The 12,532-nt window shown below is 45.8% G+C and overlaps 1 protein-coding gene across 2 annotated transcripts; it reads right to left on the minus strand.

Annotated features, from left to right (window-relative positions):
* Positions 1-4,179: 4,179 nt before the first annotated feature.
* On the minus strand, positions 4,180-9,307 carry LOC125550240 (DUF21 domain-containing protein At2g14520). 2 transcript variants are annotated; one of them, XM_048713186.1, is made up of 11 exons: positions 9,005-9,306; positions 8,185-8,261; positions 8,025-8,108; positions 7,840-7,953; positions 7,664-7,750; positions 6,620-6,759; positions 6,402-6,489; positions 5,537-5,610; positions 5,097-5,230; positions 4,733-4,974; positions 4,180-4,428 (listed from the first exon to the last, which is right to left on the minus strand). In XM_048713186.1, the coding sequence occupies exons 1-11, from the start codon at positions 9,180-9,182 to the stop codon at positions 4,384-4,386; spliced, it is 1,263 nt and encodes a 420-aa protein (XP_048569143.1). In that variant the 5' UTR covers positions 9,183-9,306; the 3' UTR covers positions 4,180-4,383. The 2 variants fall into 2 exon arrangements, 1 of the variants encoding a protein (XP_048569143.1); XR_007301549.1 differs by lacking the exon at positions 4,180-4,428 and having other exon boundaries at positions 4,736-4,974; positions 5,097-5,184; positions 9,005-9,307.
* Between the last annotated feature and the right edge of the window lie 3,225 nt (positions 9,308-12,532).

The raw sequence follows: 12,532 nt of genomic DNA on the forward strand, positions 1-12,532 counted from the left end.
AGGCTAGGTGACGACAACGGCAAGAGGAGAGGATTGCTCCGACGAGGTGGCCGCCGGACTTGCCGTGAGGTTCCCGAGCAGTACCATCTTGGTCTCGGTCGAGACGAGACGCTTCAGCGAGATTCAGGTCTCTCTGTTGGCTGCTCAGAGATGGCCGAGTTCATCTTCATTGTACAGGTGAATCCTTGCTGTTCATAAGTTGTCTAGAAATTTCTTGAGCGCCAATCGATTTTGCTCCCACGCCAAGCTCTAAGGTTGTCTAGAAATCTCTTCCGGAGTTTTGGATTTTTTGCGGGGATGTTCGAAACATGTTATTGTACTTGCTTCTGAGTGGAAGCGAGCAACACTGAACCGAGCGCAAGAGCTTAACAATAACATACAAATTCTGTGGAGCTTGGATTTGAGCTTGGTGAGGTGCTCTGTGTTGGTGGCCCGAAAGTAGTAGTCCCTCTGCAGTAGTCGAGCTCTGTGTTCGGGCCGTATTATAGAGCGCCGGAGCGGGAGATGGAGGAGGTGGATAGACTTGGACTAACGGGGCGGAGAGGGGGAGGTGGATGGACTAGGATTGCGGGACTCCGACGGGGTAAAATAGGCGGATTGCTCTCGGACGGCGAGCCGGAGCGACGCCATGCAGCGTTCACGCCACGGCGACGGAGAAGGCGTTCGTCGGACTGTCAGGTTTCCGGACGAGTCCGCGTGAGATCCGTCTTATATCCAAATCATATTTAAATTGGATATGAGGGGTGCCGGTCAGTTCGGGCGTTTGAGATCCGTTTAAGGGGATCGTGACCGGTCAATGAATAAACGGCTTGCCCAGATGTATGAAACGGGTTTGAGACGCCGGCTGTAGATGCACTGGTCGTGTGTTGGCCTGTTGGGTCGATGGCAACAAAGGGAAAAGGAACCCGCATGCGAAGTAGACGGGCGATGCCGCTGCACTGAACCGGGAAAATGCGTCATATTCGCGCCTCGCGAGTCGCAACGAGAGGATCAGCGAATGTTTTTGGTGCACTCCATTAACGTGACCGAGTAGATGAAATAGATACGCTGGCTGGTCGGGGATCCTGAAATCCTATCGTGTGCCAGTTCTCATTGCTACACTGCACACGTGGGTCACACCACACTATCACACACGTACGTACGAACACAAGCCACTGGTGTGTGCTGTGAAGATACAGCGGCCGGCGCTCCCTGCCACGGATCGCATCGACCGCATTTAGGGAACGGTGATACACGGGGCCTGGCTGTTTTACATTTTCTTTTTTGAGAAAGGCCGCTGTTTACTTTTTTTATTGAGAAATCTCGCCCGACTTTATTGATTGATAATGATGTTCATAGATACACTAGTCGGGTCATGCAGCGAACCCAACCAAATATGTCTACTTATATCTTAATTACAAGCAAATTTAGCAAGATTGTGAGCTTTAAAATTATGATTTCTACGCTCAAAAACAAAATTACATGGCTTTGGCTTTTCGCCGGCCTAGTCTTCTATCTCTGCAATAAACATACTATCTTCATGGACCGGACACAATACCATAGAGGAGTCGGTCATCCAACTAGACCCGGGCATGGGCAGCCCGGCCCAAAAAACTTGGGACGGGCCAGTCCGGGCTTGTCATTCGGAGTGGGCTTGGGCCTTATTTTGCAGCCCTAAAGGCTATTCAGCTGGGGTCAGGCTTCTCTTTTTCCGTATTTCAGGCCGGACTTTTGGGCTTTGGGTCGGGCTTGCAATGTGTGTACACTAAAAAACATTGTTTGGGTCGGGCTTTCGGGCTTGATTCTGGGCCGGGCTTGAGCTTGAAAACAGAATGTATTTTAGGCTTCCGGGCAGGCTCAGTCTTCGGCAAAATTGGGGGAATTCGTGCATACTCGGCATTTCACCGGTTATGAAAATGCAAGAGAAAGGAAGGTTGGGCTTTTAGAAGCCTGTCCCGAAACCCGCTCCGACCCGGCGTTTGCCAGGTTTACATCCAAAGGTCCGTTCAACAACTTTCCGCCAAATGCATATAGACATTTAGCAACCTTTCTGTCAAATGCATATAGTCATTAGCAATCTTCCGCCAAATAGTAGTGGCCTTTCGCCATCATGGGCGGACGAGGGGTACGTGACGAATGTCAGGACTCCCGCGAACCTTCACAGGTTTGCTTTCGGTTTGCAGGAATTCGAACATCTAGACTGCTCGCAAACAAATATGGCTCGGCGTTGGATGTCAAAGTGCGTCCGGACAGCATGGTCTAAACGTTTGCGGGCTATTTGTGACTCCATTGGAGATGCCCTAAGCTAGATTTAAAGCGTCCTACTACATGCGGGGCTATGGTGTTCATATAGACCCCGCATCTAAAGATACGTCCCTGACTGAGAGTAACACTTATCTAGTAGTAATGGACTAGCCGGTTTTGAGAAGATATTGTCTGGTTTTTATTTATTCTTTCTTTTATGTCTTTTTACCATTTAAATAGTTTTTCTCTTTTCTTCTTAGTTTTTTTTTGCATTTTAATTTATGAACAAGCTTTCTAAATTTGGAGCCTCCTAATGGGCAGGGGGCTGTAGATGTCGTTATGAGCCCCCCTATATGACTGTGTGTTGGTGGACATCCAATTTTCCTAGTTTGAGTAGGTATTCCCTAATTTTTTGTTTTTTCTATTGTTTTTAATAGCTTTTATTTTTATTTTTCTTCTCTTGTTTGTTTTTTATTTCTGTATACTTTAATTTACCAATGTTTATTAAAATTCATGAAGTTTTTTAAATCAGTGAGCAGTTTTTTGAATTCATAAACACTTTTTATTGAAATTTTTGTAAAACCCAAGATTTTAAAAACCCGTGAACATCTTGTTATTGGCTGAACTTTTTCAAATACGATAGTCGGCTTCTTCTGAGCTTGGAGTGGTGCACCGGGAAAAAATAAAGCTAAGCGAGCGAGCGAAGTACGGAGCCGAGCTGACACCGATATCGAAACATGTAAGGATACCACAAACACACACCGAACAACCCTGCCCTCCTCTTAGAACAAATGCAGTCTCCATCAACATCCCAACACAATATACGAATGAAACATGACGCCACCACAACATACTTAAAATCCAAGCCAGCATAGATAAAAACCAAAATGAAATAAACAACTGCAATAACCTACTTAGTTTTTGCGGGGAAATTTTTAATCTATTCATCTTCAATCATGACGATACAACAAACATCAAAAACAATAAAAATTACATCTATACTCGTAGACCACCTAATGACAACTACCAGCAATAACCTACGCATGTTTCTGTCGGAGGCAACACGCCCCGGCCCCTTTTCTGCTGGTTCCTTTTCAATTGTAATTACCTCGCCGCAGTACAGTACGTGCGGGGACCGGGAGCAGGACCGGCGTCACGTACGCGATCGAGTATCATACAGGGGCCGGCGCGGCGAGCACGCATGTAGTAGTATTGCGTACGTACAGTACAGCGCCATCAATATCGTCATGTGCCTCTCTCTATCTCTCTGGCTCTCTTTGTATCTTCATGCATAAGTAGGGTGGGACTGTAGCGTACTCTCCGTGGGCTTCAATTCCCACAGCACCGTGGTTAATCACTACTGCCCCGTATCTAGCTGCTCAGCTCTACGGCCGGTGGGTCACGGCCTCTGTTTCCTTCGAGTAAATACATACCCTCGACGTACGTACACCTTTTTTTTTTGGCCTGTCGGAAAGTAGGCGGGTAGGGTAGGCAGACAGCTCGGCGAACACGTCCAAATCGTACTGCAGTACGTATTTTGGGCAATAATTCGCCTCATTTCAGTCCGGGTTTATTACGTGTGCGTGCCACGCTTGTCGTGCTTAGTACCTTGAGTCCTTGACAAACAGGCCCCAGCCGGGGGAACAGTGCCGTATCGGCCGTTCACCGTAGCTGCTCTAAATGCGGCGCGCTGCCATGCTCCCTCCCACGGGGTCTGCCCGTCCGCACGGCTGGGGTTGCACTTGCACCACACCGCACGAACGGCGCGTACACCGTTTTGCAGCGGGAATGCTGCTACCAGTCTCGGGCGCAACAACGAGGGTGCACTCCACTGGCATGTAACATCTCGGGATATTTGGTCGGTGCAGTTTCCAGGAAACCTCGCCGCCCTGCAGATTCTGCTGCAGGACATACATACATCGATCCTCCACTAAATGCATGCACCCGGCATTCGTATCAACACTTCAGACGAACTAATATTTGCGGTCTCTGTCTATTCACACGTAGCAGTACAACGTTACGTTATCATACATACATATATTGTTTCTTCTTCCCCTCGGCACAAAAAAAGAAAAAAAACTGGCGTGGCACGCAACTTTGCTTCCGGCTCCAGCCAAAACGGCAAGTTTACCGTGTGCGTAAACCCTAGCAAGCAATGTGTTATTGCTCCTCAACATGTACGTCGGTTTCGTCGTAGATCTCCTCCTGTGCACCACACACACACAAAAAAAAACAGTTAATGTAGTACTGCAAAAAAACAGTCTATACATGCTTGAGCTTGAAGCAACCATACACCACACTGATCAACAGGTTGGTCCCCCGCAAAAAAGAAAAGAAAAAGATCAACAGGTTGGTAGAACGATCATCATCTTGTACAGCACATCTTATGCTGTCGACAAGGAGAACAACCATTATGAGCGTGGATTTGAAATGTCACCATCCTTTGTAACAAGTGCAAGTCGCATGCGTTGGAGAAGGTAAAAATGATGAGCTCTTTGCGGGAACTAACCTGCAGCAGTTCTTCAATGACATCCTCCATGGTTATGATGCCGACGGCTTCTTCATCCTCGCTCAGCGTGGGCAACGGCTCTTCGTGCACTTGGAGGACGTCCGACTGGTCTTTGGACCATTTCCCCCTCCTGCTCCCCGTGTTGGAGTTCTGGGTGTTGGGGTAGCTCTTCCACCTCCGCAGCGGAGTGAGACTCTTCGCAACCTTCTCACCCTGCTTGTCATCAATGGCGATGGCGACCTCTGTTTTTGACACCAAAAGGCAGGAGAACAAAGAGAAACTCAGAAAACTGGACGGCGGCAGTTTACATATGCGTGCGACATGCAAGTTCAGAAGAACTACGGACTGCCTTGGAGCTGCTCACCAAGAGATCCACCATCGATGCTGGGCTGCTTAGCTGGGTAGTTTGGAATGTTTTGCCTTATGACAACCGCCATGTGGCTGTGGCCCTTCTGGAATTCATTTAGGATGTCATACAGGGGCATGTCTTCTGAAACGCTGAATTTATATAACAAGGTGCAGAGATGTAAGCTGTACATACAAATACTTGGTACACAATTCCAGAATTTCCAATGAGCAAAAATACATGTCCTTCTGTTCATGTATTCTACTTCACTCTGTTTGTATTTTGAGAAGATATAAGAAGCGAGTATGGGATCACTTTGTTTGTATTTTGACTTATATAGATCAGCCAGTGACAGACAGACCAGCGATTCACAGCCATTAATAGTTGCATTGAACGGGAGCTACTCAACTATATTAAACAGCATAAATATATACATAAAATTTTGGACTATACCATACCGAGGAATTTTGCGGATAGTTACACTCTTTATGGGAATTTCATCATCAGGGTTAATGGATAATAAATTCTTCACCTGAAAATATATAGCAAAATATAGATGAGTACAATACAGTTGCCCACATGAAAGGTTACCAGTTTTATTATTTGTATATAAAATAATACAAAATAAAAAGCAAAATTTATACCCACATTATAACTATATCTATATTACATGCATAATTTACAGAACATATTGATCAGATACACAAGATAACTACAGCAAAAGCACCACTTCTTGTAAAAGGTGCAGGCACAAGTGTCAGTAGTACTGTCTGGTTTAAAATATTTTTACAACTTTACATGTCCGTACCTCATATAAACTAAAAATTGTCCTACTGTTAATGATTAATAACAAAACAGTGCGGTGTCACTATATGATGGTCAAGGATAGCACGCAAATTTAATGCCTTCTTTCACAGAGCATGCCACTTGTGCACCTTAAGTCCTTAATACGCAGTCACCTCTCTTGCAGATAATATGCAATCCTAGTTCAAATGCAGGTACACGGATACAAAAGCCTCCACTCTGATCGGACTCTAAACTTGAGTCATACAAGTGTCAAACTACTCTACCCAGGGCTGGCAACCCCAGTGCCCACCAATTTCCTGCCTTTTACCTACAGAATAACTCGTGGATATCTATCTGGCCAGAAACTAAAGATCTTGGTCGATTTTGTGAATCCTGTTCTGCTCAAATATCATTGTCCAACAAGGCACAAACTGGTAGGTGCTAATTCTGAGGAAATAGAAAATACTAAAACCTTTCATCCAAATAAAAAACTGTGACAAAATTGCATATCAATTCAAAAGCAGAATATAGAATTACCAATATCAATCCAATAATGTTTGTATCCTTTTCATAATAAACTGGCACTCTGCTATGACCTTTCTCAATGACCTCTTGCATTAGTTTCCTGCACAAAAGAGAACACAAATGATTGAACTATGTGCTAAACAGAACATCATGCATTTTAACAAAAGAGAAACATGCATAACTGTAGCCCATGTTTAATCGAATTATTGTTCAACAAGACAATCCAGTACCTGTCGAGCTTTGCATTTATATCAATCACAAATGTATCACAAAGAGGTGTCATAGCATCTTTAGCTTTCTTTTCACTGAGCTCAAGAGCTCCAGCTATTATAGTTGTTTCATCATGGGTTAACTCTCCACCTTTACCAGCCTGTTTAGTAATAAGATAAGTCGGAGTTAAAAACTAGCAATGCAGGCTAAAGGGGATAAAGTGGCATGCCTGGTGAATAAAATAAATGGTGACAAGGATTATTTAGGGTGTGTTCAGTGACAAATATACTGGCTTGCAAAAGCAAAAAATATATTAAGATGCATCAAGGTAAAGGGCAGCCCGGTGCACGTAGCTCCCGCTTGCGCAGGGTCCGGGGAAGGGTCCGACCACTTTTATCGCCCGTTGATCTTCCATGTGACGAAGCAGCATGTATCCTCGGTTATTTGGTGGCCAGATTGTCATGAATCAAGTTCGTTCTGCTAATAAATCTCAGACCAATCCAGAGAGTAAACGTGTAGACCAGCAGATCACCATGGTTTGGAACCTCTGGTTGGGATAATGGATTGTACATGTTTTTGTAGCTACAATCACATGATGTATTATCCAAACTAGCATCTAGAACCCACATGCCAAGTTATGTGAAATTCATCCCTATCAGTATTTATAGCTACTTGTGATATCCTACCACAGACCAATCACCGTCTGCACATCAAAGATATTTAGACCTCACAGGTCACTAACATATTCTCTGTTTCATGCGCAAATTTTTTGGCGGAGTATATCACTGTGTTCCAAAAATGCTTACAGTATTTAAGGAATGTGGATTCCATTTAAGAAGATATACAAACTGCTATCATGAAGGTGTCCAAAATTGCATTTACTAGGCAGACACTACATAATGTGTGTGACCCTATATCATGTTTCCTGGATAGACGGTGAGCAGGAAGAGAGAAGTGGGCCTCAATATCTACTTACATACAGAAATAAATACCTTACAACTGTCTAAGATCGACGCAGTCTCACGGTATTTCAATTTGAAAGATTAGACAATCAGTTCTGTTACCTCATTTCCATGCAGTGTCACAAGTGTTTTTAGCTCAGCTCTGCGGAAAAGTGCCGCTTTACCGTGACCAAGCACATGGTCCAGCAGCTGAAACAGAAAGGGCAAAAGTTCAAATCATGCATGTTCAAGAACTCGTCATGTAGATAATCGCATCGAGTCTAGGAGTATAGTAGTACCTTGGCGATTGGATATGCAACAGGGAAACAAATCCAAACAAGAACACGGACTAACGGAGCAACCGAGGCACCAATTGCCAGCCCATACCGTGAGCAGATAGATTGTGGTATGATCTGTTCATATCAAACTATTAGCATACCATACCATGCATTTGAGCATCACAAGTAAAGTTTTAACCACTCACCTCGCCGAACAGCAGGATCAGTGTCACAGAGATCAAAACAGCACCCCAAGCAGTCACCAGGCTATCAAGGAAGATTGGCAGTGCCTAATATGGATCAAGAAGTATGTTATCAGCTACTTGACTTATATAGAGGGGGTGACTTGAAAATCAAGAAGAGTACCTCCATAGCTGCAGCGTTGCAGATCAGAAGAGTGCATAGCAGAAGGTGCTGGTTTTTCACGACGGGCAATATCTTAGCTGCAAACAGAATATTATTATTAACACCTAAGAAATTACATTAGATGTTTCTATTTGCATCTGAAACATGCGTCTCATAGAACAAGGTAGTTGGCATGTTTTGCATTTCAATCAACTAAAGAAATAAGCCTAGAATTCATCATCGGTCTCCATTCTCCAATCATATCAGGGTTCAATAAGGGACAAAAATAACCCAGGATTATAAGAAGACCAGAGTATTATTTTTCTAACTTGTACTGACAGACGCATCTCACATAATTTTCCATTTCCCCCCTTGTACTGTGCCAGTGCTATGCTACGACCTCTCACTTTCCGAGAGAACAAGCCAGCGCACCGAGCGTACCATATGTCACCATCTCCTTGAACAGGACGCGAACAAACTAACGAGGTGACCAAGCCCCCCGATGAACAGCACGAATTCATCGATGAAGACAAGACAAGAAAGGAAAGGAAAGAAAAGGAAAGCACTCCTACAAGCAATCCTTTCTGAGCAGGGTGGATCCCCGCGGACGAAAAACCGAAACGATTCGCCAGCTCCTCGCAGCAGCGCGCCCCCAACATTCGCCATCTGATTTCGATTCCTCGGCGGGGCCGACGCGTGCAAGCTGTTCGGCGAAATGGCGAGCCGGCCCGGGGGACGGGCAACAGAGCAAACCCCAGACTGAAATAGTACTAGTGCCAGCCAAATCGGGCGCGGGGAAGCAGAGCGCGCGGAGGAATGGGGGCGGGAATGGGGGCATCACCTGCGTACTTGCGGTCCTTGTCGGTGCCGGACTTGGCGAGGACCTCGAGGTCGACGAGGCTGAGGGACATGAGGCCGAGGGTGAGCCCGGACATGAGCCCCGCGAAGAGCACCAGCACCACGATGATGGCGATGTGCTCGAAGAAGGGGCCCCCGCAGCAGCGGTACTCCACCGCCATCCGCCGCCGCCGCCGACGACGACGACGAGCTCCCTCCCTCCCTTCCTTCCCCCGCCACGCCTCTCCTCCTCCTCGAAGTTATTGAGCTCTGTTTTTTCTCCCCTTTTCCCAGTGAGCCGTTTCGGTATTTGGACTGAGCGCAGCTTGGGCGTGTGAAGAGGACGGGGACGCGTGTCTCTATGACATGTGGGCCAGGCCTGCTCGTCCCTGGCTGGCGGTTGGGTGGGCCCACCGGGCAGCGAGCGGGAGTGTTCGTGTCCGATTCGCCCTGCGGAAATTGCTGGAAGCGCCTCCGTGGACCAGTTTGTTTATGGGCTGTCGGCATGTGCCGCTGCTTCCACACCTCCAACAATTTAGTTTCGAGATCCTAAAAAAAAACAATTTATTTTCGAGGATATATACACCATGAAGAAGTGCACCGCTTGCGTCTGTACTGATGTTAAAAAAAAAAGTGCACCAAACCATAAAAGGTGTTGATACCACGCTACGGCAATCACATCACGTCAACAACACATCGGGACTACAACGACACACAATCCACCATGCTCGACCTCCGGCCACGAATGACGGAGAGACACAACACAGAGCACCAAAGCCGCGTCACAACCAAACCGAACATCTCGGAGGCGGCGCTAGGAGTCAGACCTAGTGATGTCAGGGCTATACACTTACGCATGTACTCCTTTCGTCTGAAAATACTTGTTCGTATTCTAGATACATCTTCTTTTATCTATTTTAATGACAAGTATTTCTGAACGGAGAAAGTATGTATATAAACTATGTATTGTTAACCACAAGGCTATTAATGTAGCTAACTCGGATTTTATAATGTCGCTTGACATGGTCCCGGAAGCACGACCCTAAAAACAAGTCATAGCCGAATCAACGCACCCTTCATCCAAAGTGTCTAAGATAATAGGCAGGCGGACAATGGGAACCAGCCGGACCCGAGGCCATGTCGCCCAAGAGGCCTCGGAGATGGAATACATTGCGCCCAAGGCCATAGCACCGACCAAAACCAAAGCAACACTCCACCCCGAGCCTCGCCGATGAGGCCGACGAGGCATCCAACTCCACTTCCGATCTGATAGACTCTATGGGCACGCAAGCAGTGCCTCTAAGAAGGAGATGACACTGTGGTGCCGCCGCTGCCTGGCCCGATGAACCGAACCTAGGGTTTCCTTCAGTGCACGGCTAGAAAAAATGGACTACGCCTCCAAGGATGAGACAACACCCACAGGCGTCGCCCTTGTCCACTGGCAGCCGCCAAGCAGGGACATCTTACCGCGCAAGTCCAAACATACTTGAGCACCGCACGAGCGACACAAAATGGACTGTGTGTGTCGGTGGGCGGGGGGGGGGGGGGGGGGGGGTGTGGAGCTGCCTGTTTGGACCGTTGTTGTACAAAGGAGTCTCATCTCATTGCCACCGAGGAGAGAAGCATCGGTGGGCGCCGACCAAGGCCGCGACTGCACAAGGTTTAGGATTGTGTATATTGATATAATTCCTAAGGAGTTTTAGCATCTTATTAATCCTTTATTTATCCTATATTCCTTTTACTTAAAAACTTTATAAATCGAATGAGCCCTAAGATATGCTTGGGTGGGTAGGTAGGTAGTAGACATGCTTAGGCTAGCAAATTTGATCTACTTTTTATATTGTCAAACTTGTTACAAGAGCCACAAATTTGATCTATAGTACTACTTTTTATATTGTCAAACTTGTTACCCGAGCCACCGAAAGCAAAGCGAAGACATTGACAACCACGAGAATGACGGCCGACGGAAATAGGAGCAATATAGAAAGGAGGATAATAAGGGGAGCTACTCCTAAAAGAAGAACGTGTGTGATGTGCTGCACCTGTGACAAAATATATAAGCTGGCCTATGGACCGGCTCCACGACGCCGGCACATTGCTTGCATGCCGGGCGCGTGTGCGTGATTCGAGGCATGGTACCCCGCGCACGTCGGCCGTTGCGAGACTGCGTGCTGGATCCACCGTACGTGGCCGGTGCTCGGCATCTTATGCCACCGCGGCTACGACCTACGAGGCTGCACCGCGCTAGTAGCATCGTGGGCTGTTTCCCTTTTGGTAGAACCTACGGTGCGCGCCCGACATCCCCATGACTAGGATGTACGCTCACACCTAACATCAACACGGATAAAAAAGCACAGTCTTCCGAAAATGCTCATAGATGTACGGTGTGTATTCATAAGGATGAGTGTATGCGCGTATGTATGAGCGCTTGCGTATGTACTGTGTTAAAAGAATGCAGATAAAAAATCTAACAACAACACACACAGAACAAATTACATCGGCATAAAAGCAAAACCATAAAAGATCGGAGCTATGACAAAGCGAACGAAGAAAGAAAAAACAATCAAAACATTGATCGACGAATTACAGCAACGACCACCCACAACGATCATCGTTAATTTGACATCATAACGGCAACAAAATATATTCTTTAGCAGCAGCACGTAAGGAATGACGCTCAATCCAACCACCGAAAGTCTGGTTTTTCACTCTGAAGGTCAAGTTCAAGCAATGTAATGACGCAAAAACACCGCATTGTCAGGTAAAACCGGCTGAAAATATGCAATAATAAAATATTATTTATTTCAATGTTCATAACTGATGTTTACTTTTTGTGTTACAATTGCAATGATTCCTGAAACTCACCAATGCCTCGCCACCAGAGAATTTTGGCCCAGCAAGAAATGTCACCGCCACCGCTGCACATCCATACCCTTCACCTCAAGCCACTCGTAGATTGCATCTCACCGCTAAAAAGGCTACGTGAGTAGAAACCTTCCCGCCACCATCTTCATCGACCAGTGACTAGGCTTAGCCCAGTAGCTAGTCTCTAGCAACGACGAGAAGAGTAGGAGGCGGTTGTGGCTGCTGAGTAGGGATAATGGGGCCGCGACTGTTAGGAAGCTGCTATTTAATACTCCCTCTGTTCCATAATATAGTGTATATAGATTCTTTGAAAAGTCAAACTTCACAACTTTGACCAAGTTCGTGGAGAAAACCCTTTATATCTAGAATGCCAAACATATACCATTAGATTCATCATAAGATGTAGTTTCATATTTTATATAATTGGGATTGTAGATATAAATAGTTTTGTCTATAAACTTGGTCAAAGTTTACAAAATTTGACTTTCTTTTAAAAAATGCACTATATTATGGAATTGAGGGAGTACACAATGTTTTGATCTAAGTAAAGGATTTGTATAACTTCAGCTAATTTGTTAGTATCATGTCGCTACAAACCGTGTTCATCAATTCATTAGGAATGTTAGAAGTCTCAAGGGTGATTATATTATCATTTAAAAATAAGGTG

The sequence above is a fragment of the Triticum urartu genome, chromosome 4, assembly GCF_003073215.2.
Source record: "Triticum urartu cultivar G1812 chromosome 4, Tu2.1, whole genome shotgun sequence".
Classification (NCBI taxonomy): Eukaryota; Viridiplantae; Streptophyta; class Magnoliopsida; order Poales; family Poaceae; genus Triticum; species Triticum urartu.

Coding starts and splice junctions, on each gene's coding strand:
- LOC125550240 (XM_048713186.1), bottom strand. CDS start 9,182: ATGGCGGTGGAGTACCGCTGCTGCGGGGGCCCCTTCTTCGAGCACATC. Junction 7,954..8,024: donor TGATCCTGCTGTTCGGCGAG/GTGAGTGGTTAA, acceptor TGATATGAACAG/ATCATACCACAATCTATCTG. Junction 5,611..6,401: donor ACATTATTGGATTGATATTG/GTAATTCTATAT, acceptor ATATATTTTCAG/GTGAAGAATTTATTATCCAT.